Raw genomic sequence first — 26,595 nt, 5'->3', positions numbered from 1 at the left:
GTGAAGGTCATTGACACCTTTACTCACAGTGAGGAATAATCTTCTTATTAAAAAATAAAGGATAACTTCCAACACTATGTTATTTTTAATAGTGCTATTTGTGAACATAAGGTATTATTCAATTTGGCATGGAGGCAATATTTTTGCTTTCATAAAAATACATTACCTATGGGTACATATACACAAATGGTTCTCTATGTCTGTAGACCTTTCCCTCCTCATTGAACACATCTGAGGGCAACATTGCATCTTTCAATTCCATTTGTAAATTATCCCTTAGAGTCAGAATCCTAGAATGGTTCGAGTTGGAAGAGACCTTAAAGATCATTGAGTTCCAACCCCCCTGCCATGGGCAGGGACACCTCCCACCAGACCAGGTTGCTCAAAGCCCCATCCAGCCTGGCCTTGAACCCCTCCAGGGATGGGGCAGCCACAACTTCTCTGGGCAACCTTTTAAACATTAAAATATTAAAGAGGAATAAAGAAATAAATCATTTTGCATAATCTTATTGCATATCATTTTTTATGCTCCACTTGATTTGACAATTTCTTACAGTACAGCAAGAGCTGCTATTTTCAAATTTCAAATTTCAAAGCCTTTTCCACTTTCAGAAGAGCACAGGGGCTTGCTCCTCAAATTATTACTACATTCATTTTGCCAGCATGAAAGGACGTCAGTGGAAAGAAGCAATTTTAGCTCCTCTGATATGACGTTACCTTTTTTTTCTTTTCAGAACTGCACACAAGTTTTGCCGGCATCATGAGGACTATTTTTGTCTTATTATTTCTGGGGGATGCTATCTCAGTTATTTTAGAATAAAGGATAGGCATAATAAATATTTTTGAAAAATCATGAGAAAGGTGTGCTTGTGATTAAAGACTAGTCTTTGCTCTAAGGTGTGTGATTTCAGCAAAAAGAGCATTCAACTGCAAACTATAACCCTGAAGTGGAATTCAAGGTGAGTAGCATATAGGGCCTGTAAGGGATCAGCCTGATGCCCTTTACTATCATGTGAGAGCAACTTCTTATTAATGCTTTAAACAACAAAACAAACATCAATCACATGTTATTTGTACCCTTTCCTTCTGAGGAAAAAAGCATGAGTGTCTTCTTTTTTTTGCAGTTGTTAGACTTTTTAAAATTTAAGCACTGGTATCTATTTAAGGAAGAGAAAGGAAGGTCAAGGGACTGGAAGAAAAGGTAGCTATTTTGCAATGCCAGTTCATCCCTGGGAGCTTGTTCTAGAGGCTGGAAGAACCCCTGAGAATTTTTGCCTTCTGCACAAACTCAACCCCACTGCTGGGCATTTCACTGGGCCAGAGGTCCGGGTTGGCCTTTTCTCTGGTTCAACTAAGTTCCTTCTCATGCTCTCCTTTGGGTTTCTCTGCCCCTCTGCAGGTACGCTCACCTGAAGGACAGACGTCCCGCTTCCAAACCCTCCAGCATAAAATCTTCAGGGAGAAGCACTGTTAGGCCTAAAATCTTTGCATATGAAAAGTTTTCCTAACACACTTGATGTCACATCCCAGAATAAAATAATTTGTTTTCATCTAAAGAAAAATAAATTAGTTTAAAAAAATATACAAGAGAGCTCTGTAGTTTAACCCTGCAGCCTTCCCATCCTTTCTCTTCTCATGAAGGACTTGATTCCTTCGGGAAGTGTCATTCTAACCCTTAGAGGACATTTCCTTCTAAACATCTACAGGAGGGATGAAATACTTTGGCTTTACTTACTTCGTACATAGCTGGCATTAAAACCTTTCTTTTGGATGCTGAAGTCACTTTTAAATGACACGATCATTTCATTTCCAGTCGAGTTGTAGGATAATCCTTTGGCGGTGATGCCACAAAGGTTCATTGGACTTTCTCCATTGTCTAATGTCAATGAGTCATAAATGCAGCCCGGAGCTTCTTCGATGTCAAAATCAATAAATGTAAGCTGTATGATGAATCCATGAGGTGCCCGGATGATCCACTTGCACGCTTGGCTGTTGGGATAATCACTGGGGAAGCACGGGGAAGTGAAAACTCCAGAGGGGTCAGTTAGGACGATCCTACAGTCGTAGCATCCGTGAGCTGGCAATAAAAACAGAGAAAGGCTGCAGGTCAGGAAGAGAGATAACTTAACAGGAAATTAATTAAACACAATTAACTAAATGCATTTCTATACAGAAAAGCATAAACAGAGATGGGAGGAAGAAAGGCAGAAAAAAGCCTGGCTTCTAGTGGGGAAAATGCTGCAGGAATAATACAGAAAAATAGTATTTTATGTAAGAGTATATATGAAATCCTGCAAAAAGAAATAAAAATTATACTGCTAAATATTCATTTGCGCACATAATACATATCTGCTATGTATATTGACCCGACAAAGGCAAAAGCAACATCGTTTAATTTAGAAAGGCAAACAAATTCTACAGCTGCAACTTCTGAAAAGATGACTGGCATCATTTACATTTTTTGGCTGCTGGTCCGATGCTGACTGGTGGCCCTTCCAGCCGCTCTGTGCCACGCTATTGTTCCCAGAGGAATGTCCCTGGAACGCAGCGGCACAAGAGATGGGTTGAGGAGGGGCAGGAGCAGCAGCAGCAGCTCTGGGGAGCTCTCGGGAGGTTAGTCATCAGCAGCTCCAGCAAACACTCTCCGTATCACCCAGAAGGGCAGCAGCGAGCTACTGGCTTTCGAACCAACAGCAAATTACTGCACTCTCACCCTGCTGACTCAGTTCCTTGACATATTTGTGGCAGTTGGGCTCTAAGAAATTCTTACCCCTTCCCTGATGCTCCTTTGCTCACCTGCTGTGCTGATCCATGAGAATTTCAGGCCCAGTTAGTCCCCAGGGTTGCGTTTCTTGTTTGGTTTTCATTTGCTCATTTATCATATATTTACTTAGCGCATTATATGATATAATTGCCGTGAACTGCCTGCTGCTGAAATCTGTAACAGTTTGCCAAAGCAGCGCTGAACAAACTGGGTGGGAGCTGAATATCGCCAGTATAACCAACTGGCACATTTATGCTGAATTACTTTGCAAACATTTCATCAGGCCACAATCCTGCAACACGTACTACAAGTATGAAAAAAACAGGACAATGTGAACATGCAGTATTAGTTGCCCAAGGGAGAAGCAATTGACAAAGTTGTCAAGTGTAAACTATATATAGAGTAGCTATAAAACAGGAATAAATGCAACAACTCTTCCAAAGAGCCCTTGATATTTCTTTCCACTGCTTGGGTCCTGATGCTGTTTGGTCACATTCAAATGGTATTTGGCCGAAGCAGATGGACCCTGACTCTGTGAAGTGGCATGGCAAAAAAAAAAAAAAAGAAGCCGTTTACATCTACAGGGAGAATTGTGAGTTGTCTTTTCTAATTTTTATTTGCAAATCATGAATTCATGTGGCCCCAAAGAGAGAAAAAGGCTATTAATTAATTGGGCTCTCAGAGACAAACACAGGTTAGTTACACTAGAAAAGAGCAGTGGGATGCTTATTTGTTCAAATGAGGAAAAAAAAAGATTGTCTCAAAGATTTGCAGGCAGTTTTGGGAAGAAGTGGCGCTCATGACATTGGAAAACTTGATCTGTACAGTACAAACAGGAGCCTGTCCACTCTGAACTTCTCTGGAAATCTTGATAAGTGAGAGGACTATGCTCACCTGCCCTGAATCCCTGCTGTTCCATTAATTAACCCGAGAGGCAATATTTACTTATTGGTCCTGCGGTTGTACAAACAGATGACGGCTTTGGCCAGAGGATTTTGCGCAGATAGGCAGGGGTTTTCAGAGAACCACCCTAGATTGAGAGGAGGAGGAACAGGAAAAGCACGCTCTAAGCCACAAGCCACTGAGGTCTCCTAGTCCAGGGCGAGTGAGCCTCTGCAGGGCAGGGCAGCCCTAAGACGGCTCCGGCTGGAGCTGCCTCCAGCTGGAAGGCTTGGTGATTCACACTCCTGCCTCCCTGATTGCTAGGATGAGGGCTACAAGGGGTGAGGATTTGGCAGCAGCACGCCTCACCCGCTGTCCTACTCATTCCTGCAGAGAAATCAATGACACGGAGCTCTCTGGGCAGTTGAGGGCTTTCCCTGCGCACCCAGATGGACCCGAAGCCAGGGACTAAGCTGTTAAGTGATGTAAATCCATACAGGAACACAAGTCTTAATGTACACTCGTTCAGCCTTGGACCCCTGAAGTAAATCTTAAGGGCATTATAAAATATTGCTGAACCAGAAAAAAACCACCACTTGTCACTAAAGGTCTATCTCTGAAGTTGGTAGAACGTTACACGCAACCTGAGATCAGAAATGTCAAGTTGTCCACCAGAAAAAACCACAGACATTCTAAAGAGAAGCCAGCCTTTATTAATTCTACTGACCACCAGCAGCCATAACAGGACTCAGCTCTTCTATTTTTCTCTCTCTCGAGTATTTATCATTGTTTCTAAACTGTGCAAAAAAACCCCATCAGCACACACAACGAAAATACTTTTATCCCTGCAGTCTGTCACTATAGACACTAAAACATAAATATTATTTATGTTACTGTTTTTTTTACTCATTTAATCTTTTCACTAACATCTTCTCATTTTATTATATCCATATTGTTTTGTTGGTTTTACAGAACTAATGTAAAAAAACAAGCCCTAAATTTAGGTAGGAAAATAAGTGCTTCACTTTACATATACAGAAGAAACAGATTTGGTGCGCAAAATAGTTTACTTTTTTTGAAGTGGGTTGGCTCCATTTTGGCATAGCAGCTATTCTGTCCCTGACTGCAATTTGAAGGAGAAATATCCTGTTTTCATGCAAATGTCCACAGTAGTAAGTAAAAAGAAAAGAAAACAAACAACAAAACTATATATAAACAGAATGGTTTTGAATGGAACTTTTTGCACAGCTTCTCATGAGACAGTTCTTTTTCTATAAACACCACCTATTTTACTCATTAAAGAGAAAAATTGCTGTGGCAATCTCAGGCTGTCAGCCAAAACTGACAGATATTTTGCAATCCAATTGGCCCAGAGCAGTTCTGAACTGTGGATACTGAATACTTGTTGCAATACACACCACAAACATTTCTACAAGCAATCTGAGATATTTTATTGATTTTAATGGGAACAAATGTAGGTATGTTATTCTTGGTCAGGAACCTCACATGCACAGAATCTGCCTGTCAAGTATTTTTTATCATCCTAGATCACACGAAATTCACTCTTTAAATAATTTTCATCAAATAAAAGCCTTCACCTTTTCTCCCCCTCTTTCATTCCCCAAACCAAAATGAACACCCTCCCTGTATAGTGAAATCAAGTACTCCACTGGGCAATTCATTTGTCTCCATCATGAGAATATTCATGAGAATGGGTATGGTTTTCGTTTCATAATCACTTTTTTTTTTTTCCTGCAGGGCTCATACTTTCAATAATAAAAGAATAATTAAGTACTTAGTATGACAATTTAACACTATACTAAAAAGGAAAACAAATAAATTCATCTGGAGTATGTTAGAGCTTTCACCAAAGTTATCTAAGTGATTCACAAATGTTAATTGACTTCAGAAGAGGAATTAACTGTAAGAGAAATGGCTTTTTCCCCTCATATCATGCCCATTTTATAAGGATAAGGTTAGGCATGGAGGTAATGGGCAAAACTGGCAAAAGTTTCCATGGATTTTGGGACCCTAAACTAAAAGATGATAGTACTGATTTTCCTTAACTACTTAGTATTTGTACAGGGTTTTATATGTCCAAAGCACACTATCTATGACTTTAAACTGCAGCTGGGAGAGCAGTCTGCCAATCTGGCCCACTGTAGAAAATCCAAAAATGAGTACTTGGTGGCCAATGGAAAATTTTGGTCAAAGCAATTTGGCTACCTTTAATAGGAACTTATCGGTAAAGGCAGGGATAGAATCCCATTCTTGCAGTTGCCAATTTTCCTAACCACGAGACCAGTCCCTCTCTTCTAGGGAGTTTCCTGCCTATTTCACATATACACCTTTCAATTTCTATCCAGAGGAAAGTACCCTATACTGGTCTTTCCTACATTATGCTGAATCATCTGAAGACTGTCCTAAAACTAAAGGGCTGAGGGAAACAGTATGTGACTCATTAAAGATTGCACCATAAAACAGACATGCGCACATGCAAACCCCATATCATAGGGAATAAAATTAATTGCCCAGCTTGTCCTGTCTACCAATTTTGTCTCTTTAGAGCCTCAGCACAGAATGCCACCATTTGAACTCATGAAGGCTCCTGTAGGCACTGAGGTCCACAATTTGAAAGTGACTTTCACAAGCTATTTGTGGGCAGCTGAACCACAGTCAGACGCAGAGCTACAACACTGCACTGCAGATTCGGGAAGGAAACATTCTGTATGTAACCTCATCCCATACATTCGTACTTCTCTTTTTTGATTTCTTCTTACATGACTAACATATTCCACACATCACTCCAAAGTCTGGGGTAATATTCATATTTTCCTCTAGCTCCCCACACTTCTCTACTCTCCATTGTCATCATTTTCCCCCCAAAACCTCATCTTTTGCGCTATTATATTCTGCTCTTCTTCCTCAAGCGTGAGTTTTGACTTCTATCTCTCCAGCTGCTTTCATTTTTGCACTTACCCAACCTTGGAGAAATGCTGGACGACAAATTTTGTTTGGCTAAGATTTTTTTTTTTTCAAACAGCAAAACCAACCCAGCTTGGGACACTGCCCATTTCAGCCCTGAAGACTTAAAAGTTTATAAAAGTCAGGATCAAAGGAAACGGGGTCTCTGGGGGAAAACGTCTGCACTTGCAATTCATGCATTATACAGTTTGTTTTCACACTAAGTTACACCTTGCATTTGGGTTTTCTTTTTCCAGTTGCACTTCTGCACAGCATTTACCACCCGACAGAAGTGTAAATAACTACACTTGGCGTAGGCAGCGCAATGATAGCCCGTGTGGGCTGAATTAACATTACTGGTATTTTTTTTTTTGAAAGTCCATTAAAAGGCTCCCTCATAAAAGTAAGATAGAAGGCTGCTGGATTCCATTTTGGCATGAAAATTAACTCTACTTTTCCCTGTAGAGGGACACAATGTTCATAGGAAAATATCCTGAAATAAATTTTAGCTATGGCACTGAGCAATGTAGCCATAAGAAAAGCAGTACAGAATTAATTAGAATTTGCTTTCATGTAGACATCTGAGAACCTTTCAGCACTTTACTTACATTTGAAAAGGTAGCACTTAAAAGGATAGTCATTTTGAACCAAGAGAGAAGCGTGGGGAGGTGACATGATGTAAGGACTTGCAAGTGCGTGGCAAAGCCCAAAAAAGAAGTGAAACTTTAGAATCACTTAGTGTTGCAGCGTGAAAAAATATCTGTTTTGATAAACATCAGGCAGGAATAAGTCTTGCTTTATAATAAGCAATTAATTGTTGGGTTTGGTTTTGGTTTTGTTTTTTTTTTTTCTATTTCAAGGATGCCATAACAGAGATATGACCAAACATTAGGTTAAATGTATTTATGACTGCAAATAGACGGGTGAATGAGGTCAGCAATGGGCACACCTGCAGACAAGCAAGAGGAAGGGCCAAACCACCAAGATGTGGGTGGGCTGGAATGGCTACAGAACAAACAAACCCGTGTTATTCCAACGAGACACAAACACTAAACCCAGAGCAGCTATCACATGGCAAAGGCTTCAACAGTAGCTTATCTTCACTTTAAAAAAAAAAAAAAATGGATGTAAAGGGGATCTGCAGCCCTACAGAAATACTTACACGCAAAATGTGGATATATTAATTGCAAAGAAGTGTCACGTCATTCAGTCTGGACATAAAGTAATGCTCTGCTTACTCACTTATAAGTTAGTTAGAAGATAAGACTTACACAAATTCTTATTCAAAACATTAAGCATAGCACTGGAGCTTCTGGAGCCTCTGCACAGCAAACCACATTGTCTGCTCTCTGCACAACCCACAATTTGATCGAATTCTCTCTCAGAAAGTGCAAATGAGGAGGTGTGGCAGGTTTATTTTTGCTTCTTTATTTACTTTCCAAATTGTAGAAGCTGTTTGATCTTCCAAAAAGAACCTAATTTTGCTACTGTATGCTTACCCTGATAAAAATTACTATACAAACACATAATTTAATGTTTGCATGCATTGTAATCCTCAAATTAAAGAGATAATCCTAGCTCTAACTATTTAAACAACCAGCTTCAAAAAAAAAAGGCAGCAAAAAGAAGGACAAAAACAACAAAAAAAGGATTATCTCTGCAATAAATAGAAGGGAAGTAAGACTCCCATCCTGATACGTATAAAAATTTGTCCCTACACATACGATGTAACAGGGCTGAGGTCTACTGGTTGAAAATATAATTGTGATTGTCTATAAATGTTAAGTGTCCCCTGATTTGTAATAATATGGAACCATTCATATGGTGAGTGAACCATATAATGATAATGATAACTACTTCAGCATTTCTACAGTGTGGACGGTCCCAAATTCAAATCCTAAAGTCTCACAGATATGATCTGGCTTTAAGCATGGACTTATAATTCAGTAACTGTTTAAAGTCCTTTCCTGCACAATGATGCCTTTGAGTCCCGGATTTGAAGCTTTTACAGTCCCATCTTCAGCCTCGCAGCCCCCTCAGGGCAGAAGAGGAGGGCAGGACTCCATAACAGCTTCTGTATGAAAACACCAGGGGAGGCACCACATGAACCTGAGCGGTGAGGACGGCTGTGCCATCCTCTCCAGGTCCAACCATTCTCTTTTCTTTTTAAGGCAAGGAGTTCATACTGGCATCAACCTACACAAAAACCCATTCAGGGAGAGAGATCCACTCTCAGATACACAGGTTGCAAATGAAAAGCTGGTAACAGTGTGATTAAATAATTAACATCGACCACTTTACAACCGGCCTAATGTCCACACAGCAATCCTTTCCTTGCCAACACGCTGGGCATATTCTACATTCCCAAGTAGCTGACTGAACTAGGGAGGAGAGAGAGGTTGATCTTTTATATCAAACTGCCACAGAAATAGTTCCTTCCAATCTTTGAGTTTCCTTCCCATATTACTTTCTGCCTAAAGACCAGGAAAGGCAAGTTTAATTCTAATTCACTCATGAACCTTCTCAAAATGGCACTACGTCAAAGCCTCTTGTTCCCTGCCCTCCCCACTTAAAAATAGAAGCATTATTCCTCTAGGCAGGGTTCAAACGTGTCCCATCACCCTTTGTTAGTAGGATATTAGATTACCTTCCAGCTCTGCAAAGGCATCAGTAGCAGGCTTTGACACCAGACAACTTGTGCGTGGAGAAATATATTTCAGCTCACCTTTGGGGTGAGCTGACCCTGGGGGTTTTAAATTTCTCCAAACACTGAATAGTTAAACTCCTGGTCACTAAAATACCTCTAAGTATAGTGTAGGTCAGCAAAAAAATGAAACCCAGTTCAATTTAATTAATTCTCTAAAACATTCTTAAAATACTTATTCATATCAATAGGCATAGAATATATAGAATCCCCTAAGAGGATAAAAAATAGCAGTTTTTATGTGAAACCACTTGCATAGACTCATCAGTAATATAACGAGCATAATTCAATAAATAAAAATCTTATGAGCCTTATATGAGTGAAACTTTACATTATCCTACTTAAAGGTGCAACTTTACATATTCAAGTGTATTTTGTACAGTATGAGTATAACAAAGATGTAATTAGAAAGAATCTTTCATCTTTGTGTTATTCTTGGTTTGCAAATGTGAGTTTTTTTGTTGATTTGCAAGAAAACACTATTTTAAGCACTATTAAAAACTCAGTCCAGACTCTTAATTCTGCATCATTCCCATTGCATCATCTGCATAGTACTCCTTGTACCCAGCAAAAATTTAAAGCCTCCATATTCCTGACTGGAAATAGCACATAACCCTGGCAGAGCCTTTTATAATTCAATGAAAGACAAGATTGTGCTCTCACAAAATAATTCAACAATTGGGTTTTGGCCACTGAAGCCAGGAGACAAAGAGAGTACTATGCCCTGGCCAGTGATATCAGCTTGCCTCGCATCTTCTTTTGCTGATGCATTACGTCCTGCAGCACACGCTTTAAATGGCTGAACCGGTTGGTGCACCTAAGAATAATGAAATGGTAGGAAAAAAAATCTCCTCACGGACTAATATATAGCTGTACATGACAGTGTAACTTTTCTGTGAAGTCACTTCTTATTCCCCCTTCCTGTCCCTCTAACCCTTATCGCTTATCACATTATTAACAAATCAAATTTTTTGTTACGTAGAATTAGAACTGGTTGTTTTCTCTCTTTTGTAAGACAAGAACAAGGCACTCAATTAATGAAATTACATGTGGCAAATTGGAAGCTGGTAAAAGACAATATTATCTCCTGTGTTACAACATCAGCCTGAGGAACCCTGACCTGAAAAGTTTCAAAGCAAGGAACATAAGATTCAGAAAGCCAACAGACATTTTTCCAAGTATCTAATAAGACCGCTGAATCCCTCTAGCTATATAATAATTGATAAGAAGAGATGTAACTGCATGGAGTTGTAAATCTCATGGTTTATGCTTGAAACTAATCGCAACCAACTGATCGGGAAGAGTATTAACAGCTCCACCTTGATGGCGGGCAGGATCATGGGCTCTGGGGCTCAACACCTCTTGGGCCAGCCCAGCCAGCTCTTCTCCAAACCCTTCTTGACCACAGCACGAGCGTGAGGTGGCCTCTGTGGCAGAGAACAGCCCCCAGCACATCTCATTTACTGGAACAGAGGTGGCCAGTGCATGCGTAGGAAAGGGAAAGCCAGGCAGAGCATGAGGCTCTATCTTGTGTATCTTAGGTAGGAGACCATCGAGCCGTTCTCACTGGTTTTGGTGGTTCAAAGACTACACGTAAATCTGGGAGAAACAGGTGGCAGTACATCCTGTTTCTAACATGATAACAAAAGTTATCTTTCAGGATACACTTGAGGTCAGTAACAGTAATAGCGTACCAAAAAAATCAGGAAGAGCAAAGCTTCATTTTCAAATCTGAGGTTAAGATTAGAAAAGCAGAAGCGAGAATAGTAAATTACTGACTCAGGAAGCATTCACCATCAGCATAGACAGTACTGCTAAACTCAGCAGCAGAATTTTCACTAAAACCATCCTGATGACACAAGTGTATAACATGGTCCTACACCAAGAGAGATTTTGTTAGTTTTTTTTCTTGTAAATAAATATATAAACTACATTATAATTCTTAATCCTTTTCATAATGGACATAAATGAACTTGAACTTTACACCAGTTTAGGGTGGACTCTTCGTACGCAGGCTGTTAAGACTTGGACAGGACATTTCAGGGAACTGACCTCTTGTTTTCTCAAAATGAGAATCCTAACCAGCCCTCAAACAGAGTCATCCAAGTATTAACATTATTGGTATTTGTTAAACACCAGATCTCCAAAAAATTATGATAGCCCTGGAATGATCAGAGCTGATGCTCTTCAGTCTCTCAGAGTGGGATGCTAGCACAACACAGAGACCAGTAGAAATTCATTGTGTTTCCAGATATTCCATACCACCCACAGGCCCCATTTTACACTGGAATTCAGTAGGCATTTATTTCTGTTGGGTTACCATTGCCACTAAAAGCTCTGACCCATCTTGATTGTTCTAGCACAAATATCCTACCCCCTGACAGCAACTGACTTTATCGCAGCAGTGACTCCAGCAGGTTTTGATTGATCTGGGAAATTGAGGGAACCAGCTACAATAGAAGAAAATATGTTCAGAGCCAGGGTGGGGGCCCTGCACTGCCTGTTTCCCCTTAGTTGTTTGGGTTTGTGCCAATGAAAATGGAAGTGGAAACAAACACACTGACTGGGTAAATCTGCCCTGACCCACATGAGTGGAGTTCACACTGTAGACAAAGTTATGGATTTCCCCCGGAGGGAGGGGGTAATGTGAAAATCCTGTGTTACACCCATTGTAACTTAAGAATATTTTCATTGGCATTCCTGTGATAATCTTATAAAAATAACAGAATTGACTCGCTAGTTTTGGCCCGCGTTGGATTTTTTTTCCATAAAGTAGCAGAAGTTTGGGACAAAGAGCGGTATTGACAGTTCAGTTTAGATATGCTGGTTAAAAAAAGCATTAACTAGTGAGTATACAGGCTAGTGCAATAAGCACATAGGCTAACATACATGTCAGGAAGGAGAAGATTATGTTAGGAAAGGCATAGGGTGGAAACAGGTGAGCTTTTTGGGAGATTTGCTTTCAAGCTGAGATCTACATATCCCACTCCATGGCAGATCATGCTGAGATATACAAGAGGAATGGTCATCAATCATATCATATTTTTGACCACTCCAGCAATAAGTTCTGGCTGCTGGCTTCTCGCTGTTCGGGTGTTGCATTGTAACAAAAAATTTCACATCCTCAACTGGATTAAATCCATGAGCGCAGTTTGCTTCAACACAACTCTACCAGGATGTGCAAGCTGAGGAGCTGTACAGCTAAATAATTTCTTGGGTATCATTTGTGCCAGCAACTGTAGTGCTTGCCTGGGAGGCTGCTCAAAAAATGAATGGGAAAACAGCTGACTATTTTAGTGAGACGTAGTTTGTAGGAATTTGGGATCCCATCAAATTGCCCAGACACTGGTTAAAATAATGTTATATCTGAATACAAGTCATGTTCTTAGTAAAACTCAGTCATACAGATGCATACAAGAAATACACTTCCTCTACATATACATTGGACACAGACTAAAGAAATTGTTAGGATGAAATTTCTGGATAACAGAGTATTTTCTAAAAAGAAAGTAGAAAATTCTGCCTTTTCACTGGGTGCTTTACTCAACAAACCCACCACGCACCCAAATACCCAAAGCAGTTTCAATTTGACCCATGATGCACTCAACAACTTTTACTGCTTTTAAGAGGATGGTTCAATTACAGAGTTTTCTTTCCCAGGCTGCAATGTTGAAATGCCTTTTCTGGCTGCTACAATCAGTACTCAGAATAAGCATCATTCTTAACTCTTACGAAAGCTTTTAGAAAACACAGGGTAGGGGGGTTATTGTGGGGTCAGTGATATTCTTCAAGCTTTGTGTGTTTGTCAGCCAACTTTTGTGTATAAAATTTTTTAGCTATCCCAGAAAATCCACTATGAATGACGTGGATCTCTTGCAGTAGAGGTTGAAACAATGGTTTGTTGGTGTTTAATGAGATACAGAAATGATGCACAGTTACTTTACACTGGAATTCACTATTATAATACAATACCAAGGCATTCTAGACATGTTGGGAAACACCAACTCAAAAGCAATTTCATACAGAGCCTTTGAATAATTTTTAGGGTTTTATTACTTGTCCTTTCTACTAGTTTTCAAAGTATCTGTTTCACTATGATTTGGGCTACTTATATTTCAGTACATTAGTATTTTCTGGGTCGTTTCAGTAAACTATTAAAAACAGATGCTGTCAGTAATATATTTGCCTCATCTGATCTGGAACAAGGAGCATTTCAAGTCAAAATATTTGTGAGTTTTTAACATCACAAAATAATCAAAAGTTTTGCTATTACACACAGAAATATTCTCTTCTACCTTATCATAGCAAATTAGTCATGTTTTCATCTTCCAAAGACAATAACATATTCAGTGTTAACGCTTATTATTCAATCAGTTCTGTGCAGAGAAAATGGGAAAAAATGTTCTGAATTATGATATCAGGTATTTTCTTGTACATTATTAACGGAGAGGTCAGGAGTCTGGAAATGGGTTAGAGCTTCTTTGCTAACTGAAGCTTTTGCCTCTCATACTTCATTTTGGGACTTGCTGGAAACAGTGAAGCTACACAAGTAGAAGTGAAATCAGAAGTTACTTCTCAATAGTTTGCATTGCTAAGAACAGAATAATGCCATGTACAATATGGCAAACTAATGTCTATTTGGGGGGAAGTATGTACATTTTCGACATTTAGTGTTACTTTGACATGTCTAGTGCTGTTTTTTGCTATATATTCTCATAGAAGCCATTTGTTATAATTAAGATAATTTCAGTGATAAAGCATCTAGAACTGCTTTCCTATCATGCTGTTTCTATCAGATGGAATAGAACTGCTTTCCTATCATGCTGTTTCTATTTGAGAATGTCATACCTAGTTCAAAACAATAATTCCTTCATTGCTGTATTACTAATTTCCACCCCTGGTTTGTTGGTGTATTTCTCCTTTACATACCAGCAGAAAAGAAAACATGAATGCAGACAGCAAAGTCTTATGTTAAACAGTCAAACGTCTCCCTACTGCTTCCATTAAAGCTTACAATGGCAGATCTTTATGTGACTACACCTGAACCTTTTCTTTTTGCCAGTCTGGGCTATGTAATTTATTTTTCCAACCTCCATCCAGTTATCCAACAGCTCCAGCCACCGAACTCCCACTGCAATCAATCAAAAGTCTCCCCACACATTCCAGTGCTTTTTCTAACTCTATCTGCTTATTCTACCAGTTCCCTAGAGAAAAATATTCCATGGATGAATGGACTTCCAAGTCAGGAATCTGATTCTGTTGAGACTACATGTATTTAACTCCTTGAGGATACACAAGTGTGTCCCCCACTTCTCTTTTTGTATCTTGCAAAGAAGAATCACTGGAAGCAAGAAAACAAATTCACAATGATCAAATGGGAAATAAGTAATCTAACTGTGTCTTTCTCCTCAACTGTGACTGCTTAACATAAATATCTGAAGATATTCTCTCTTTAGCAAGGAAACTATGAAAGGTTTGACTAAGTTTGGCTTGAAAACCTCTCTGGTCGGTTCCAAAATGCTTTGTCTTGTTTTTATGATTTGTCTACTCTACATCTTAATGAACAGGTTTCCAGGTATCGATGCAATGTTTTTAACATGTCTGCTACAAAGCTAAACTGGTCTCTGTGTTCAGAACATGTGTCACATTTAGTTATGCAGTACTGGACCGTTCAGCTCTCAGATACCAGGAGAATTCAATTATTCACTGAAAGAGGAATTCTGAAAATAGACTTCAACTTGGGGTAAGTCAGCAAGTTGTTCAGCTTATTACAAGAACAAAAATGCTTTCTTAGCCTTAACAGAACTTGCTTCATGTGAAGGAACTTACTCTGTTTTCTCTGATGGTTCTGCAGTCATCAGCATTATTTGGAAACAACATCTAAAATGCTTGCCACTTAATGGAAACTACAGAGTTTTACAATTGACTTGCTCTGTAATTTCTGAAACCAGACCAAGCCAATCAACCAAAGGAAACCTCTTTCATGAATCTGTTATTTACATATAAAGTAGACAGGAAAAAGGTATTTTGTTAGCTCTGGAGACACAGTGTAAGGAGGTTTTAAAAGATTAGGAAGCATAATGACAGGTGCATAGTGTTCCTTGAAATGAGACGGGAAGTGAGTACGAGACAGAATTTTATGGCATCGTCCTCCTATAAAACTAAATGGACAAACTGTTCTCTGTTAATAATGACTATACACTAACAGTTACAACCAAGTATTGTACCTTTACTTGACCTTTAACACACTGTACTGCATTAATTACCTTAACTATTCAATTAATGACAGCCGAGACCCGGGTTGCTCCCATATTCCTTCTGTCTCAGATTAGTTTTTAAAATATTTTCCTGAAATATAAAACTCTGCAGTTGTTTGGTATCCAACAAAGCTTTGAAGTTCAAGCAAGCCAACATGTGTCATCATCTCAAAACTTAACATCCTCACCTTTTAATTTTTCAGCTAATGTTTCTAGCAAAACCCTCACTCAGAGAACAGCAACGACAGCGGTGCTCTCTCTTCTTAACACCGTTTCCAACACAGTTTGAATATTTCAACTGTTCCCAAGGAAAACCTATTTCAAAGCACAGTTAAAAAGATCTATTCTTGTTTAGAGTTGGAGTCCACTTATCAGTGGATTATCCACTTGCCAGTCAACTTCTCTGTCTTTGCAGCTGACATAAAAACTAATATGAAAGTATCTGTTTAAGATCTGCCATTAGTATTGAATATCTAGACAGAACATCTGGACCCCTCTGAGATTCAAACCCCTGTTTGACTGCAGGTTTACTACTGTTGAAATTTTCAACGCCTCAAAGACTGAGTCTTTCAAGTTACTAAGTCCTGGGCTTTCCACTGATCGAGCCTCACTGAAATCTAAAATAAACCAGACTTAATAAAAAGAGCAAATATGGACGAGACACTAATCAAACTCTAATACTGAACACCCGATTCTTTGAAGTGCCAAAAGTGCTTACAATTCCCACTGCTTTCATATTACTTACCTTTGATTATAGTTTTTAATTGCACTTACTCTGATTCTGTAAATATTCAATATCATGATACTGTAACTTTTGAGCTAGCATTTGAGCAAGCAATGGTGCAAGCCCAGAGATGTAAACATACCAGTGTGGAGAGTATAAGCCTACTTCTCAAAACGAGGGGAGGGTATTTTGCCTCCTGACTGTAGGTTTACTTTGCAGTAACAGTGAATAAGAAGAGTTATAAGCACACAGTTAAAAGTATATTTTCCCCCACGACTTCAAGTTGATGATTAACTGCAAAGTCTGGAGGGAAAAGGCAAGAGAAATATCACAGTGTTGTGGCAGAAAATGATTTTTGCACAAGATGTATTTAAACTTTTTAAACAAATAACATACATAAAATATATCTAATTGTCTTTAATTTAGTTTGAGATTCTATGCTTACTAGAAGCTTTTCTGCTTTCATGGTCTTTGGTCAGACCAGCCAGTTTTAGGCTTCATCCAGATCTCTTTTAATTCAAAGAAATGTTCTCACTGTTTTCAGTGAGATTTGGATCAACTCAAATGTGAAAAACCTGTAGTTGACAATAAGGGAACCTCAGAGGGTGATCTGGCTGCTGGTCATATATAGTTTCTGAAATAGAAACAAATGACCTACTCTACTATCTTCACACAGAAATTCAACAGAAATAAAAAAGTTGCTTAAGTGGCAATTTTTTATATAGAAAGCATACGATCTATGAATGATTATAATATCTGATCAGAAGATAGCAGACAACAGAGAAGAGAAAGTCCTTATTATTTCATAAATCTAAATTGTTTTTGAATCATTGAATCATTCAAGGTGGTACCTACCAGGCATATAGAATGAAGACAAAATCTGCACAAAGAAGTAAAAATAATCTGAAAAATCATCCCAAAAATGTTGCCCTGGGCCCCTCTAACTTCTATCTGAATGCAGAAAGTAATTAAAACTCTAAGATGAGGCAGATCACAGAACATTTCCAGACGTAAAGAAAAACATAACTGCAAAGCCTAATCTGGGCAATATATTACCTTCACAGATGTAGTGTCAGAAAAGGCAAGAAGTAGCCTAAAAACATAGAACTAACTGTTGTTTGGTGGGTCCTAGCTGTAACAGAGTCATGATAGGAAAGCTACAGACATGGAAAATACGATAAGGCACACCATACCACCACTTTACTTGCTAAATGATCATATCATTGTCCTTACACAAGGGTGGAAGAGAAAAAGGCGGACAAAGCCTGGCGAAAAAACAGTTGAGGGCTATACCTGAACCTCCCTTTCTCCTAATAGTATCTCCTGAACGTGAAATATCGTACCCTGGGAGCAAGGATATTCCAACACATGCATCAGGCCACCCTACGGGTAGGAATTAGGAAGAGGCATATTAATGCATCCATGTATAGGTTGGAACCCGCTCTACAGACCTGCTAAAACACAGCTCAGCCTACTTAACAAGTTGGTAAGTGTTCCTTGCCATGCCATGGTGAGGCTTCTTTTAGTGGGCACATTTCCCCGATGCAAACAACAGAAGAATGAGTCATGAATGATTTCATAACAGCTTTACAGAAATTAGTCCAACATCACGGCTGTGGGAGAACTAAGCAGGACAGGCTGTCAGAGCACCGAGGAATGAGGAGAAAGAGGCCAAAACCATCGTTAAGAAGCACAGGGTAAAAAGGATAGAGTCTGTGTAAACAGGAAATAAAGGAAGTCTTGCATTTCACCCTGACCACAGTGTCTAATTGCCCATGGATAAGAAAAAATTAAACAATTTTTTTCACACTACCTACATAATTAACCAAATAGTCATTGTATTCTGCATGCTGTCATGTCAACCTAAATTCATCTTGCTACAGTCCTGTGACTGCATCACTTCTTCAACACAAGTTAGTGACTAAGCCTAGAACTATGGTAGATTCCTGTGGCAGGAATGGAAGGATTTTTAGCAAGATCATCTGAGTTTTATTTTGATATATGACAGCTCCATTTTGTTAAGAATAAGTCTTTGGTCCAGAGTTCAGTGAATAAAAGCTAGTGTCTGTATGTTTTCTTTCTCCCAGCGTTTTCTAATCAAGGATTCTCAGCCAGTAGCTCAACCAAGACACAGTCAATGTAAAGAGCTCCGTAGGGAAAGTTTTCCTTATTATCTTAATTACTCCAGTTGACTCTAGTGCCAAGGTGTGTAAAAGAGCTGCTCCCAAAGAGTTAATGAATTATTCTAACTACTTTCTTAGCAGACGGGCTTTTCAGATCTCTGAGTTCCTGTGAAATTAAGTCTATTAAATCTATTTTAGCAGCTGTATGACTGGCAGTAGCACCAATCATTGCAAATTTTTCAGTGAAAGTTACTGACCAGTGTGTGCAAACCAACAGAGAAGTCTTCAGTATGGTTCAGGATAGCTTCAGTGTAGCTCTCCCTCAGTGTGCATGGAAAAGTCAAAAAAATCTTTTAATACCTGCAGGTATTAAATCTAATAAGAACCTAATAGCTGGTCAACTGATCCAGACGTGTTAATTTGGTGTAACCTTAAAGAAGTAACCGAAAGATTTAAAATGCGATGGCCGGTAATTGGACTTCCTGAAAATAAGTAGCATAGGAATAACTAGGCAGGAAATCTTATTTCCAATAAAAGGAAAAAATAAGAAATCTCCTTCAAAAAAAAAATTTGCAAAATATTATCAAATAAGTCACTTCAAGTAAATAAAAATATTTCATTGTTATTGCCTTTAAATATTTTAGGAAATATTTTTTAAATATTGAAGTCAATTCCAAACAATGACTCCAAACCTTTCTTAGAATTTTCAAAGCAGCATTTTTTTCTCCATCATTAAAACATTTCATTTAAAATTTTTATCCTGTTCCTTGTCTTTAAAATTGATACACCTTTCAGTTTCAACAAAAACAATACATTTGGAGAAAAAAAAATAATATCAGTCTGTTTTAATAACAAATCCATTCCTCATACAAACAGCTTTCCAGGAATTTTGATGTGTTTTTTTCCTCTTTGTAGTTTTCTTAAGTGTTATTGTGCAGCAAACTCTGCGGTGAGACAGAATGCTGGAGATGCTTCTGTAGTGTGAAAAGCCTTCAGGTGTGCTAGACAGCTCTCCTGTGACTCTCACAACTGCAGGGGTTTCTCCATCCAGGTAGTTCCCATCCCCTCCTGTATTCTACTCAGCCAGAACAGCCAAAACAGGCTCTGACAGCATGCAGCACTAACAGCAATTATAGCATTTTATAGCATGTGATAATTGAGTCATTATGATCAGGCTGCAACAGCTACGAGAAGGAAAATTCTTGTAACAACAACTCAGATGGTAACTACTTGTATATTTTCTTTAGTTGGGTCTGGATCAGTTATGAAGAGGGCAGTGCACTGCTGGATGGTCTGGTCACAGTTGGGCAAAATGCCTTCTTTCCAGATGAGGAAGGTCTACAAAGGTGAAGAGACCCATTCGGGTACCCGCTCGTATCTATGCAATGTCATAGAAACAAAAGGTTGATGTAATCCAGATCTAAATGGCCATGAAACTGTGACCACATCTTCCACTACTGCACTACGTGGTAGTAATGGTGGCAGGCTAAACACTTTTTTTGGCTCATCTGGTAAATCTGCTCAAGCCTGAACTCTAAACTTAACTGAAATGAAGTGCCAGCAGCAACTTTAAGCAGTTTTTAGTTACAGCAATTGCAGAGGGCTGTTTGTAAGTAGTCAGGCAACTTCTAGATTCATCACCAGGTATGACTTGCAAACGTTTGCCAGAAGTGTCTTCTTTAATTTACAACTAGACAGATAATTGCACATTTTCTTTTCAAGCTTCTTGGCTGTACCCAACTGCTACCGCTGAGGCTGACTCTATTGGCAAAACAAATGCAAAATGATAACAGAGACAAAATTATGAATACCGTAGACTAAACCAGGCTGATTATACCAACTTTCCATATGGGACAAACCAACAAAAATAAGCACCACCATGCTTACACTCAGATCTTCTCAGTAGAGTAAGAATGATCTTATTTTGCCTGTCTGTGGAGAAAGGGCTGTGGTGAAGCAGCACCAGCAAAATATAAGGATCCGAGTGGGTTAAGTGATTTAGGTGTGATGAAGAACTGTCTGGGAAGCCAACCTTGCAGCACCTACTGCTTTTATCAGTATGGGGTGTCACTACTGCTGCTTGCAGGGGTGATCTCACCTCCTTCAGCATGAGCCACACACTCACATCCCTTCCTTAATGGCAGCGAGGCCACCTCCGGGCCTCTGTAGCAGGACTATGGTTGCTCTGTTGTCTACAGCAGACTCTCAAAGCAACTCTCTGCTCTGCCTGGAGCTGGTCCTCTTCCCAGGACTGTGCCTTCAGGACTAACGAAAGGACCAGTTTAAGGCTCTGGAGCCCTCAATATAGGAAAGACATGGACCTAACGGAGCAGGTCCAGAGGAGGGCCACGACGATGATCAGGGGAATGGAGCACCTCTGCTACGAGGACAGGCTGAGGGAGCTGGGGTTGTTCAGCCTGGAGAAGAGGAGGCTCCGGGGAGACCTTAGAGCAGCCTTCCAGTACCTGAAGGGGGCCTGCAGGAAGGCTGGGGAGAGCCTGTTCACAAAGGCCTGTAGTGATAGGACGAGGGGCAATGGCTTTAAGCTGGAGGGGAGCAGATTTAGATTGGAGATTAGGAGAAAGTTCTTTACTGTGAGGGTGGTGGAGCACTGGAACAGGTTGCCCAGGGAGGTGGTTGAGGCCCCTTCCCTGGAGATATTCAAGGTGAGGCTCGACGAGGCCCTGGGCAACCTGGTCTAGTTGGGGGTGTCCCTGCTGACTGTGGGGGGGTTGGACTAGATGACCTTTGGAGGTCCCTTCCGGCCTGGACCATTCTATGATTGGCTGTAATCCATTACTCTTAGCACAGATAGCACAGTGACAATAAGAAAACAGTAGTTCCAGTGTAAAGATTTCTTAACCTCAAGAAATCAAAGTGATGGTAAACATTGTAGAGGACCAAGATGCTATGGAACCCATGTATATTAGAAATGTATCACAACAATCAGAAGTACAAGATTTTCCTCCCTTTTGGCACTTAAAGTGGTAAAATATAACTTAAGAATAGAAATGTGGAAAAAACACTCTAGCCAAGATACTAAGCAGATATAAAGGGACAATATTCTGACTTCTTGCCCATGAGGTCACCCTTGTACACCAGTAACGACATTAATTTTAGAAGAATTCTAAGAAGTTCTAGCTACAAAACACACCTGTTATCTTTATATATATGTAGAATCACAGATTATATCTATAAAATATATATATCTATTATTTTGTGAAGTGGAACGTATGGAAAGCTACTGTTCCAGTTTTAATGTTGGCAGGCAAAAAGAACTGGAAAGCCTAAGAGTTTTAAGTACATTAAATAATTTGGGTATTCTCATTCACACTGTTTTGTCTTATACTTAAATGTGCTTTAAACCAATTTTGTTATTCTCTGCAAATGCAAACCTTGCTATTTCATTTACAAGTTACAAGCCTTCCTGTTCTGAGAAAACAATTACTTTCCAGGAAGTAATAGTATCAGAAGTTTCTTGGCATTTGGGTTTACTAAAAAAACAAAACTAGCACAACAGTGTTATCTTCCACTTAAAACTGACTTCTGCATGGTCGCTCAAACGCAAAGGTATAAACCCCTCTAATCACCAAACTAGCTGATCTCTGAACTTCCCATCAATAAGAAATAATATGTTCTATTTATGTGACCATATCTGAGTCAATACAAGGATGTGCAGAAGTGCTCCATCCTTTCAGGGGGAGGTAGGACTCTTAGTCCCATGACTACCAGGTCTGCACTGTGCAGAGTAACAGATTTCTCTCCACATTTGAGAGATACTGTGCAATTCACCATATATCCTATACTTTCTATCTCAGTTGCTTCTGCATTTTAGTTTATTCCTGTCTCTTCTGCATTTTAGAAGAAAGCAGAAATTCGTGCTTTCTTTTTCCAATAATGGTTCTTTTCTCCCCTTCGCAGTCTGAGGGAGCATTATATGAAAAACAGACATTTGATTCCTTCCCTAAGATGGTCAAACTGTGATCTGGCTATTCGCTGCAACTGAAACTGTTCTGCTAATGTTCACAGCTGTGAGCCACAAGAGCGGCTCTAGGACAAAATTATAATGAGAAACTACCACTCAAGTGAGCGGCTCAAACCTTTCATTACATTTTAATAAAGTACTAGAAGTACCGCTTACCCCTTTCCACTGCTTGTCAGCGTGATCAAACACATCCTATTATTTTCAAACCCATTTCTGCAAGACACAGTCTTAGTCTAGAGCACTGGAACAGCAGTGTAATTATAAGCCATATATCCTGAAGACTCGATAATATTAACACTTGTAAAGGTTGCCAGTAACTAGCAGCCAGGTAAAACTGGTTTACTCCAATTTTATTTTTTCTCACTGAGCAGCCCAGTGCTTTGGCTACCACAAGGGACCTGTGGTATAAAGAAATGCTAGAATTAGCGGACACCTGGATAAATAAAAGCTATTTGGGAGAGCCAACATGACTTCTGTGAAGCAACGTTTTGTCTTGCAAACCTCATGGAGCTCTCTGCCGGGTTCAGCCGTGCTATGCGGGTAAATGTGACCCAGTTGACATGGTTCACTTGGATAACCAGAGAGTTTATGGCAAAGACTTTTGCCAAAGGCTTTAAAGGAAACAAAGCAGCCATTACATAATAAGGAAGGTTCTGGCATGGATAAACAACTGGTTAAGAGGTAGGGTGTCGGAGCAAATGTGAAGCTGTAAAAAAGCAAGAAAGTCACCAGCAGAGTTCCACAGGGGTCTTTGCTGGGATCCACATTACTTAACATAACCAGAAAGTACCTGGAACAGCAGAAGAGTACAGGCAAAATTTGCTAATGATAGAAACGTACTCCAAATAGTAGATACCTTGAAGTAAAGAACTGAAAAATGAGTCTCTTATAAGACAGAGTTACTAGGCAATAAAATGACAAATAATATTCTAGTGTGACAGTGCCCTAAGTGTACTAAAAGCCCTTAACTGACTTTCAGTTCTTGCTGGACATATGCTGTAGATGCATCTGTCTCTGGCTGCTCCTGACCCAATTCCCCTGGTGGACCCCGGGGACCCCCTGTCAGTGAGGGAGTAGTCAAGTATTCTTCAACCTGGGAAAGAGCTGATGTAATGGAGATCTGACGAAGGTCTGTGGGTGACAGGTAAAAGGGAGAGAAGGGAGTATTTGCTCACTGTCTTCATTTGGTGGCCTCTTGTTATAGAAGCCAGGTTCAAAGACAGGAGAACAAGGTGGTTCTTCAGGCAGTGGGAAATGGACAGGCGGCACTCCCTGCCCGAGGACAACTGTGGATGTGCAAGTTCAAAGAGAGAGTGGGCAACTAGTTGGCATAAATCCATTGCAGAGTACTAACCAGGCAAGCCACACCAGCCTTGGTGAGATTTTCATTCCCAAAATGGAAACAGTTGAAGACCAGGAGAGTTTTGAGGTGAAGTATCACGTACCTAGGTCTTGTTTTAACTCTTCTATTCCAGGTACCCATCTATGAACACTGGGCTGTTTGGACCTTTGGCTTAAACCAGTAACAGACTGTCTTCTGGGCATCAGGACCTTGCTCATGGTTACAGGAAAACTGAACTATTTGATGACTTGAAACCTGAAAACTGACACAGTTATTAAACATTTCTTAATTTCTGGAAGACTCATTCGTCCTACCACTAGCTACATGTCTGGAGGGTAAGAAAAACAAGCTTAGCTCTAAAGGAAATCCTTTTCCAAATCCGATGTCTTAAGGATTACAATCCTTGTTCTTTTTGAGGATGTTGGCACCAAAGGCACTAAGGAAGTAGGGGTATGCTTGGCACTGCCTGCCAGTTGCAGTCTTTCATCTAGCAGAAAATCTTCACATCAAAGATATCCTACCCTTGACTAAATATATTTATTTATTTACTTACTTTATTTATTGCCGAAGAGGTAGGCATCTTTCCACAAGGCTCTGGGCACCCTGCCTTTACTTCAGGTACACAGAAGGATTTTATGCGTTTCAGAGAACTCCACTTCCTAGCAAAATGCTACCTCATTCAAAACTCAATCCACATGGGACCTACTTATCCAGACTCCAACATTCCCCAAGTGCTTCTCCAGAAACTAACACCACAAAATTAGAAGCTTTAACATCTTTTCTTTAAATAGATATTTTAATCTCTCTTTTGCTAAGTGTAACACTGAATCCTCTGTTCCAAATGCAAAGTATTTTGTTTTCTTTTTCTCTTGAAGTTATGGAAGCAATAAAAAAAACTGAAGAGAAAAAAAAAGTCTCTTAAAAGTGATAGCAGCATTTAGGAAGTACTATAACAGAGTATCTCTCTGTTCCTTTCTTCTTTTTCATTATGAAATGCTATGTTCCGCTGTTACATAGGTCATACAGAACCAGGTTGCTATTGTTCTAACTGCTGGGTCATTCAAAGGCCACAATGAACAATTAAATTAAAAGGAAAGCTCTTCTACTCCTAAGAGAATTGCTTCACAGTGAAGTGGCTTAATTATTCCAATTACTGTTAATCTCAGCTTCCTTAAACTGTTTCAAAAATATGGTGGAGAGCATCCTGATTAAGTGAGAATGAACAAAACAAGGAAGATAAGTAAATAACATTTTGTTAAGAAGACTTTCTGCTCTGCATGTGTTAAATTAAAATTTGAAGTAAGCACCTCTAACAGTAATTTTTATCTGCATATACACACCCATACCGACATTATAAACCCCTCCCAGAAACATGCAGACACCATTAGGATTGCACAATCAAGGACTATTGAAGTTAGGAAATGCCAGAGTTAACCTTCCTTTGGCCTTTCTGCATAGATAGTTGAAAAAAAATCTTCAATTACATAATCACACACTACCGTTTTTGCAGGACCTCATTTAGTGCACAGGAAGGACAAACCCCATGAAACAAGCAACTCTTCAGTATCCTGCTTTACCTCTGTTCTTCGATGTGTGACCCCCCCAGCCTTGCAGCAATTCCAGTTCCCTCCTGAGACAGAATCACTGATTTCCTCATGAGCTCTTCTGTGGTGTTCATTAGTATAGCATTTGGATATTTCTCAAACAGCTATTAATTAAAACTTACAGTATGACTGTGAGGGAAGAATTACTCTTAAATACATTTTACAGAAGGGCAGTTGGGGAATAACCAAGATTGAAAGAATGCTCTGATGTTAGGTTGTCTAACTTCAGACACACAAGACCTAACTGATTCATGTTTTGCAGCATTATATAAAGCTTAATATAATCAAACACAGGTCCTATTTACTTCAACTGCAATTAAAGATGCAAATGATTCCATAGCTTTAAATTAGGCACACACAAAAAAGAGACACATTAAAGACAGCCAGGATATTAATTTGCTCAGCAACCCCTAGCAGACAAGGGTCAGAGAGAGCTTTCAGTTTTCTAGCACAACCCTCAACCACCATGGTCATGGGATCTTCTTGCGATCCACTACCTCGTCTAATGTACGTATTCTACCTCCGGCCACACATTAAGCAAAGGCCTTAAAACCCATGTTTGTTTTTTTGCCTCCTAGCACGTCTGCTCTGTACGATGCCGGAGGCCAATGACAAAAAGCAGGTTACTTTTTAATTTAAACCTGCATCATCACAGTGGATGTGAAAATGGAAAATTCCATAGGCAACCTGAATTCTTCAATTCTTTTATTTCCAAATTACTGAATTTTCAGCTTTCCACCCTTAGAATTTTCTTCCTAAAGCTTTCTTCTGTTATTTAAAGCAAGTCAAACTTTGAAAGCTGCCATTGTGTGACAATCAAGGGAAAACTACCCCACGGGTTAATGCCTTTACCACAGAAGTCTCCAACATTTCAACCTTAGTAGGAAGTCCTGATTCTAAATTATCATTCTTTATTTCAGTTCACTAGCTGTATCCCAATCTTTTCCTCACCTCTGCATAAGACAGAAAATTATTAGAAAGTAAAAAAAATATGCAAATGTCTCTGTCAGAATTAATAGGAACAAAGGCTTGTGTTACTTTAAAGCTGTAACAGGCAAGAAACATTCAACACCATGTGAAGTTTCAGAAATAAACATGCTGTGTCATAATTAGGAAAGATAAATTGCAGGGAAATTAAATATCCATATGTAATTGGGAGCCTGGATATTGACTCAAACCCCTCATATTGTTGCTGATAAAAAGGTGCTCACAACAAAAAAACATTATTCATTCAAGTTTCATCCAG

The 26,595-nt window shown here is 39.4% G+C and overlaps 1 protein-coding gene across 3 annotated transcripts in view; it reads right to left on the bottom strand.

Annotated features, from left to right (window-relative positions):
* Positions 1-26,595, bottom strand: part of ADGRG6 (adhesion G protein-coupled receptor G6) — a 141,726-nt gene that overhangs the window by 75,639 nt on the left and 39,492 nt on the right. For all 3 annotated transcript variants that reach the window (XM_014939586.1, XM_014939583.1, XM_014939584.1), the window contains exon 3: positions 1,736-2,077. In XM_014939586.1, the coding sequence (XP_014795072.1) occupies positions 1,736-2,077 (342 nt within the window). The remainder of the gene's footprint in view (positions 1-1,735; positions 2,078-26,595) is intronic.

The sequence above is a fragment of the Calidris pugnax genome, unplaced genomic scaffold (assembly GCF_001431845.1).
Source record: "Calidris pugnax isolate Ruff unplaced genomic scaffold, ASM143184v1 scaffold57, whole genome shotgun sequence".
Lineage (NCBI taxonomy): Eukaryota > Metazoa > Chordata > Aves > Charadriiformes > Scolopacidae > Calidris > Calidris pugnax.
This window is presented reverse-complemented; position numbering and strand designations above follow the sequence as displayed.